Raw genomic sequence first — 9,009 nt, 5'->3', positions numbered from 1 at the left:
ACTTGAAAAAGTTGAGATATGAAAATAAAAATCTTGTGTTTTTCTCTTTGAGGCTTGAGTCGACGATTTAATTTCAAGGTAAATTAAGCCTAGATGCTTTTTCACGGTAGTGATATTTAGCTAGACCAAAATAGCAGGATTTTAATTAGTGACTATCGAGCACAACTCTTGTGTAAACGGAGTGTTTGTTATGAATATTGGGAAGACTTGAGTTAAAGTGTGAATGGCCGGATTTTTCAGGTAGGAATGATTGTTGTTGCTCCACCATGCAATATATGGCCAAACTATACATTTTTTTAATAATTTTTGAATGCACGTATTAATTAGAGAGGAATGGGCCATAAACCCGCACGGGGGTGTAAAAGTATGTGCATTTTGATGTTTCCTAAGCTCAAGAATGCTCCAACGACTTACGGCTAATAATTCCGGAGACCCGCGTCCCTTCTCCCTCTCCTGCCGGTCCATGTTGGACAGTTTCCTTTCGATCCTCGGACAGTAAAATCCCTTTGGGCCCTACCACTCTACACAGTGTCCAAAAATCAAATCAACACAACACCCGCGTAGGTAGCGCCACCAACGTGCAACCCGACCACTAAACGCAGTGATTAAACGGGACCTTTCAACTGTTTGAAGCATTGATTGTAACAATTGCGGAAAAGTGGCATACATTCATGTGTTTTGATTGAAACTGACTTAAATCCAACTAGCTTTTTCACTGCTGTGTGTACCCCACCGCGCATACATAATATTACACTATAATTTGCCTTTTTTGTCTTATTTTCTTTCGTTGCCCTCCTCTATCAGGGCGGCCATGCATCCGTAAAACCCGCCCATTTAATAGCACCCTCAATTATTTCTTATGCTGGCTCCATCTGCTTGTCGCTTGGCTACATTCTAGTTTGGAATTGTTTCCATTAGGTGCAGCACCAGCCAAGACTTGATTTTGTCGGATTTGAATTGTAGGTTTAATTTAATAATGAAAGCTCTTTTAAAAGGCTTTTGAATTGCTGACTAATTGTCTGCAAGTTTGCCGAAGCGACACATAAAAATCGTGATATTTTGGCGTTGGCAGTGAGGATTTATCGGCTTTACATTTGATTGGAACGTGCCTTTCAAGAGTTGCAAGCAGCTGAAAGTTCAAATGGAATCTAGGAAAACACTGGGTAATTTCTATGAAAATTAGAAGATTTATTTCTGTTTTTCAATGTATTTTACAAATATAGTACGAACACAATTAAGCCTAAAGTCAACAGGGCTTGCAAAAATAAACAATGTACAATTTTATGGCACATATCCGCTAAAACAGTCCAAACGGGTTCTACATATAGGCGTAATCCGAGAAATACTGATTATGTGCTGAATACAGTTGAGGACTGTAGTCGCTCAGGTTGCTTCCATGCGGCACCATATTGTAAGTTGATGGTAAGTTCTGATGAAATCGCACTGACGGATAGTTGGAGGGAAACATGTTCGACGTGTGATTGAAATTGTCCGCAACACGCGTAACTTGAGCAGGCACATTGGCTGGTGTTGTTTGAGTAGTAGGCACGTTCTCGGCCAGTCTTGAATCTGGAGGTTTAACAGTCGCAGGTTTCTCCTTCGGCTCCTTGGCTGGTTCTTCGCTTTTCTTGGGATTCTTGTGGGTTTTTTTGTGCTTGGCCAAATGGTCCGATCGCATAAAGCGCTTGGAGCAAACCGTGCAGGAAAACCGCTTTTCCCCAGTATGGGTCCGCATATGCCTCTGAAGCTCATCAGATCGAGTAAAGCGCTTTCCGCAGAACATCCAATGGCAGGCATACGGCCTTTCGCCCGAATGCCACCTCAAGTGGGCTTGAAGATGCGACGTTTTGCCATAAACCTTATCACAGCCTGCATAGTGGCAAATGTGCACTTTCTTCGAGGACGGCTTCTTGATCCCATTCTCCTCATCAATACAGTTGGGACATTGGCACTTAATACAGCGCCTAGCTTTACCGGTGTAGCTGGGGAAGTTCACTCCTATCGTAGGCCGATTGATGATGTTGGGCGAGCTTCCAAATGGGTTCATGTAGCTGGGCTGGCCCCAGGGTGAATAGATTTGATTCTGATGCGGCTGATAGCCACTGGTAGCAATATCGGCAGAGGGTGGAGAGTGTGTGTAGAAACAGTTGCTGTATCGGGGCGGGTAGGGGTTCTGGTAATGCGGCGAATAGTCCAGGGGGCTCCTTAAGGTCTCCAGAGGCACTTGGGTTGCGTAGTTGTCGCTGCTTGAAGACGTGGTGCTAGTGGGCGACAGCTGAGTGTAGCTGCCCGAGTACATTCTATCACAAGTGGGGGCAAAAAGGCTGATTGGTGTCGATATCTGCAAAAAAGAGTGAATGTTGTAGGAAAAACGTCTCTGGTTCGATCGGGTAGGGGCCTAAGCATCCCCAAAGAACAATGAAGATGCAAAGAAAACTTACATGGTTGTTCCAATAGCGGGTTTGGGACTGGATTAATTTATTTCTAAAACTGAATAAACGTCGGGCATTTTTATAAAGTAATAGGAGTTTCTATGCAATCCCAAACCCGCCAGTATAACAGACAATTATTTGTTGGTTTTGGTTTGAATCAAGATTTTTATTACCTCAGATTTTTAATGAACTTTCTCTATTTTAATTTGATTCCGGCCTTAAAAGTTTAACATAAATTCAAAATATGGCTTTAGTCAGCTAAATTAGGTTGAACGAAGCATTTTTATGGTCAATGGCGTTTAATTTTTTTATGAACACTGCTAGCTGTTGGATTCGGTAATAAGTTGATTGATTCTTGTACAACTCCATGTTTTTGCGAATTTGCCGAAATTTTTCTCGATTCAACCAACAGTCTAACCAAGTATGTAAATCTGAACTAATAGAATCCTAAAGGAACTAATGTTGTCAAACTGGGTGTTTTTAAACACCAGCAACTTCTGTAAAGACACGATTTTTATTTTCTTTAAGCTTCTAAATGTTGAATTATAACACAAATTAATGCTCAAGTCGATTATTTGAATCACACAGTAACAGACGCATAATTATAGGAGCAAAATGACGCAAATAGATAGGAATGAAAATCGCACGAAATATTTAATTGTTGTTCTCCCTCAAAATCGCGCAATTTATGTCCAGATTTCCGCTTTAGATTCAAAGTGAGTCGAAACACTTAATTGCCAGACATTAAACCCTGTTGAACATAGTTAAGTTAATTATTCGAAATTAAGTGAATATTGAACTTCATTGTGAACTGTGCAAAATTTGGCATATTTTAATTTAATATCGTTGATTGTTTTTAAATCTTTTAAGTTGGTCAAGCGTTTGAAGATCATCGAGTTGGGTTTTCAAAGTACCGAAATCTGTTCACAAGCGACTGATAAATGGTTGATTTCTTGCGTAATTTTAGATCTTTTAAGCGATAGCTTAAAGGCCATTTTCCTTTTTTTAAATAAAATTTGATCAATACCTGCAAACGGAAAAACTATATCTGAAGTGAATTTTTGTTCTCTGAATCTTTTTACTTTTTAATTTCTAAAAGCGAAAACAATAAAATCTAAAGAAGAAATTAACCCAGTTCTGTATAGGTACCTAAAAATATATGTAGATTTTCAAGTTTCCAAAATAATTTCTAATTATTTCAATTGGCTTTAAATGTTTTAATATAATTTCAAAATCAGTAGTTTGAATAAGTACTTGATTTTTTGCGGGTTTGTGTAAAATTGTTAAGCTTTTTGTAGATCATGGAACTGGGTTTACAACGTATCTAAATCTGTTCACAAACAACCAATAAATATTTAATTTCATAAATGCAAACAAACGAAAAATCAATCTCTGAAGCGAAATCTTAATTTTCTACGGTCTACATAAAAGGAAGCAATAAAAAACTAAACAAAAATAGGCCAAGCTCCAAGCTGTAAATAAAGATCGCATTGAAAATGTCTGTAACGGTTTTCGAAGTTTTCAAAACAAATTCTTAGTTCATCTTGGCTTTAAATTTGTCAATTAAATTTCGAAATCGGTTGTTTGAATAGTTAATTTCTTGCGGATCTTGAGAGATAATTTTTGCTTGATTTTATATTTTTTATTTTATTAAGCTTTGTAACCGATAAAGGGTCGATTTGTTGCGCAATATCAAATATTTAAACGAGCATGTCAGTGAAGAAGCGATAGCCAAAAACCCAGATTCCGTTTTTTGTTTTAATTTAATAAAATTTGATAAAATGTATACAATCGGACAAACAATGTCTGAAGCCAATTCCAGCCCTGTCTTAGTATTCTATAGTTTTCACAGAAAGAAATAATAAAAATATAAACAAGAAATTGACCCAATTCTCCGTTAAAAGGCATGCAGATTTTCATAGTTTTTTTCTAAAGGTAAATTTCGAAAAGAATGTGGGAAAATTTGATTTTTCAGCCAAATCAATGCTGGGCTGAACGTGAATTTTATCGCACACCCTTTTTTAATAAATTACAACTTCTCACTGAGTGTAAGTAACAACTTAATATTTTCGTCATTGATGGATAAAGTTCCACTGAAACAATTCGAATATTTCAACAAAATGTGAGCAAACACTCATTTTTGTGAGCCAAATCAATGCTTGGCTGATTTTTTTCCCGCGTTATTACAAGCCCTTCATTAAAAAATGCCAAATTCTCATCGAAGTTTACTAGCAACTCAAAATTTCCGCCAGGTATAAGAAAGTTGTCGGTCTAAAGACCATAAAAATGTCAATAAAATGTGAGTAAATTATTAATTTTTTTTCACACAATTACATGCCCTTTTTTAATGAACTTTCTATTGAGCCTCAGAAGCCGAATTTTCGTCATCTATAAGCAACTTGTCGGTTTGAACGTCCTAAGAATTTCAGTGAAATCCAAAAAAAAATACGATTTTGTCAAATAAATCAATGCTGCCCTGAAAATCGATGTCTTCACGCAATTGTACCACTGAGGAAAAGAATCGCCTGACGTTTCGCACGCACGACTGACGTGCATCTTCAGAGTCTGTCAGAATTTTCAAGATTTTAGAAGTCGGAGAACTCATTTAATTAAATTGTAGTCAGTATTAAAGTAGTCAGAATTCCATATCGAGATTTGGATGGCTAATTAATGCGAACGATTAGTAAGATCCATAGTCCAAAACAGCGTCAAGTTCCTTAATTGAAAAAATATATCATTTTTTCTTATAATTTTTTAACACACACACGCACTCACACGAAGAAGAAATACAGCTTTACAGTAAGGTTAAAAATTGGTTCACTTTGGCCAAGATCGACGGAACTAAACGCAAATAGTCGACTTAAAAAAATTGGGGCAAATGAATGTTCGCACCCACTAAACCAAGTTCACCTGGTAGCCTAAAGGCGGAAGAAACCTCCGTAGTAAATTCGTATAAAATAATGATTAAGGGGCACCTAATCGCGAACACTATCATTAAAGACACGCACCTGCGATTGCGCTGCGATCGTGTTGTCAAGATGCTGCACTGTTTGAGGGGCCACCATAGTTCAACACTCAACTTCTTCTCCTTCTTATCTATGTTCCCGCATGGTTCACTAATAACTGAGATTGGGACCGGTGTCGGTATTTTCTACTGATGATGATGGTCTTTAGGAGGCGTGACTGCGCGCGATGCTGTGCGCCTCTCCCCTAAGGGTGGGAAAGACAACCCTCTAGGAGGAAAAGGGGCCGAAGAGGCAGCCAAAGTCTTTAACGAGATGAATTTCCGACCGTTGAATTGGAATTAAGGCCGATCTATTTACCTTCCTTTCGTATCGAAGTCGCGTTTCAAACGAGCCGCGTTTAACCCATATGTTGGGTGTTTTAATTAAACAAAACAGCACTATTTTGGAAACAAAATTAGGGCTGCAGAAAATTTCTCTTCTGCTAATTAGGCCCTTGAATCCAGAGCATTGCACCTATGTTAAAAAATCTCACGGGAAAATCCCCGAGTTGACACAGAGCCTTAATATCAGCTAAACATAGGTATTAAGCTTGAGCCGGTTTCGATCATTTGCACGAGACGTATCTGCCTTATAATATATCATACAGTTTCTAAAACAATATCTGCAACCTATAATTAAAACTATCTGCTCTGGTCCATATAAATAAGCCCAAAAAGAAGCTTCTAATTACTACGTGACCCCCGAAGAATGATTAGGATGGAAAATGAGCGGACCTGGCTCTATTTGGCGGCTAAGAACTGAGCTTTGAAGCGAATGCGTGATTTAATGATAGAGCTGCATTTTGGATCGAAAAAAAATATGGGCAGATTAATTTTCTGGTAATCTGTTGTCTGGAGTAATTAAAGGAAAAACAGCCCAAACGCAGTGATTTACTTCCAATGAACATAACGCACCATTTGGAAAATACACAGTGCTTTCTTGATGTTCTTCAGTTTGATTGCAATTAAGTTTTTTGCACTTAAGGCGAGTTAGTTAGGGACTTTTAAGTTTATTTTTTGTTTTGGTGAAGTTAAAATGGAATATAACGTGAACTGAGATTAGGCGAAACGACAAATGTGCATATACAGAGTCAACACAGGCTTCTTTTACAAAATACAGGATGTAAAAAGTTTTTTTGGTTTTGTCTACAAATTTGAAACTTTTACTAGCTCATTATGGGTGGTTATTCGTGATTATATTAGTAATGCTCAATGCTTGCCATAATCTACAGGATGTACTTTTTGCTAGGTTTATGGTCAATGTTTCCAGTCCAATTTATTTTATTCTCTTAAATTTCATTTCTCAATAAAATGTGCAAGATTTTTTGCCTTTGGTATTGTTTTCGTATCTGTGATAGCTTCCGAGTTACTTTATGATGATATTAACTACGATTGTATAATAATGCAAACAAACGCGTTTAAGGGTACTTATATAAGGACCGAAAACCATATTTTATTGTTTTACTTTATTACTTTGTTCAAACAACTAAAAAACTCATATAGATTTTCACAGCAACAGAACGGGGTTCAAAGAAAGTCGACGAGTTTTCTTGTAAAATCCATCTCTTAATTTTTTTGCATAAACAAATCAGTTTGCCAGTATTTTACAGTAAAACGTCAAGAAAAACGCGGTTTTTCTGTTTAGAGACAGTGTTGTTTAGAAATATTGACCTAAAAGTGAAGTTTTCCAGTTTCCAAGAGTTTTCCCAATAAATGATTATAAACTTTCGCTTTTGCAGTTCGGCGAAATATTTTTGGACCCAGAAATAATTATTAGGGTTTTGTCCATAATTCGAAGCTTAAAAAAGTTTTCCAAAAATGTTTGCAATGCTGTTAAGAGGCCAATGTTCCAATAAAATTTATCTTACAATTTTTTACAGAAATTACCTGAAGATTGTCAGCATTTTAAGTAAAACTAAAAAACAATGCAATTTTTTGGGTAGAAAGATTTGCTTAAAAGAAGCTTTTTTAAAACTGGAATGTCCTGAAAATTTAAATAAACTTTAAAAATCTTCAGAGCGATGAGGGCGGAGAATTTTCCAAATAATAACTTTTGCTCTTTAGGCAAAAAAAAAATAAAATTATTTGCTTTTTGTGCCAAATTCGAAGCTGGAATGGGTTTTCTAAAGTTCCCTGCAAACCGATGAATGCGGCGAATTTTGTAACAATCTTCATTTACATTTTGTCCAAAAAGACCCCATTATTGTCAGAAAAGAAGAAAATCATCAGAAAATTATTGTTGTCTGCGTTTTCGATTAAAAATGTTTAGTTTTAGGTTGGTTTTGGAGAAAAGCTTAATGGTTTTCGGGAAAAACGGGAGGAATTTATTTTCGTCTTTGTCCCGAATTCGATGCTGAAAAAAGTTTTCGTAAAATTTTTACAAAGCTACACATTTATCTTGTAATTTTTCGCGTAAACGATCTCCAGATCGTCAGTATTTTTAAGTAAAACTCTACAAAATAGAGCGCTTTTGAATAAAAAGTAAAGCAAAAAAATATCAGTCAAAGCTAAAAAACACATTTTTGCAAAAAACTCTAATTATATAAGTTCGGCTACGTACAAACACGAATTGAACATTTTCTTTAGCTTTTCTAACCACTAAAATTAGCAAACATTCCACTTGACCATCCGGTTGACTACAAGAATTATTCAATAAATCCCTTTATGCAAAGCCGAAAGTCATCAATGCGGATGGCTAGTGAAATAAGAGCCGATGGCTCCGAATGGTCAATAGTAGCGGTCCTTGTGTAATTAAATACATTTGAAAACAAGAAGAACATACCGACAAGGCGCAGACCATCAACGCTGCTTAGAAAGCCCTTATGTGCGTGTCAGGAAAGCACCCCCAGCTGTAAATCATCCGATTTTCTGGCCGATTTTTTTCAGGCCATAAATTTTCGGACACAGTGAACTGATGAAGACTGCCGCTGTACAACGCGGCGTGTCACACAAGAAAAAAGGTTGGGCGCTGGTCAGCAAGAAGAATATATAYAATTTGTAACGGATCTCTTTCAACGCACGGTTTGGGAAATAGTCGMGAAATTTCCGAAGCAAAATAGGCTTTTGGCCAAAAAAGCGCCTCCAAGCTTTTTGTCAGGCTACTGAACTACAGTTGGTGAGTTTTTCGGGATTTYAGGCGGACTGGTTCAAGAAACTCTTTTCCACAATAGTCTAAAAAGCGGAAAATCTCACTAGTTCAAGCCATGTTTGCGAAAGATTAGTTTTTTGATCTGTATGTCTACAAAGTCTACATTTAAATGCGAGCAAAATCAGGCGAAATAGTAGCTGGTAAAGGTAGGAAATGAGCGCAACGTGAGAGCGCCATTAGAAAAGGCGAAAAAGAAAAATATAATTGGACGGACGTTTCAATTAGCTTCGGCATTAAAACTCCCCATGTGACTACTAAATGGACACAAAAACTCATTGATCTTAATTGTTCACAAATGCTACCGATTCTTTGTGAGTTGTAGGTTGCAGGCGTGAATGTGCGACATAATTCTCAACGTCACACTCGCATTGTCTGTCCTAATCTTTTGATTTTCGAGGGAATTTTCTAGGAAACAATTGTAGCAA

General features: G+C 37.0%; 1 protein-coding gene across 1 annotated transcript; it reads right to left on the bottom strand.

Moving 5' to 3' along the window:
* Nucleotides 1–1,180: 1,180 nt before the first annotated feature.
* LOC109535233 (transcription factor Sp8) lies at nt 1,181–5,557 on the bottom strand. Its single transcript, XM_019901116.2, has 2 exons — nt 5,441–5,557; nt 1,181–2,341 (listed from the first exon to the last, which is right to left on the bottom strand). Exons 1-2 carry the CDS (start codon nt 5,495–5,497, stop codon nt 1,319–1,321), a joined length of 1,080 nt encoding a protein of 359 aa, XP_019756675.2. The 5' UTR covers nt 5,498–5,557; the 3' UTR covers nt 1,181–1,318.
* Nucleotides 5,558–9,009: the final 3,452 nt, after the last annotated feature.

Source organism: Dendroctonus ponderosae, unplaced genomic scaffold, assembly GCF_020466585.1.
Source record: "Dendroctonus ponderosae isolate FM_Combo_2020 unplaced genomic scaffold, Dpon_F_20191213v2 Dpon_F_20191213_521, whole genome shotgun sequence".
Taxonomy (NCBI): domain Eukaryota; kingdom Metazoa; phylum Arthropoda; class Insecta; order Coleoptera; family Curculionidae; genus Dendroctonus; species Dendroctonus ponderosae.
Note: the sequence above shows the minus strand (reverse complement) of the source record. Positions and strands in the feature narration are given on the sequence as shown.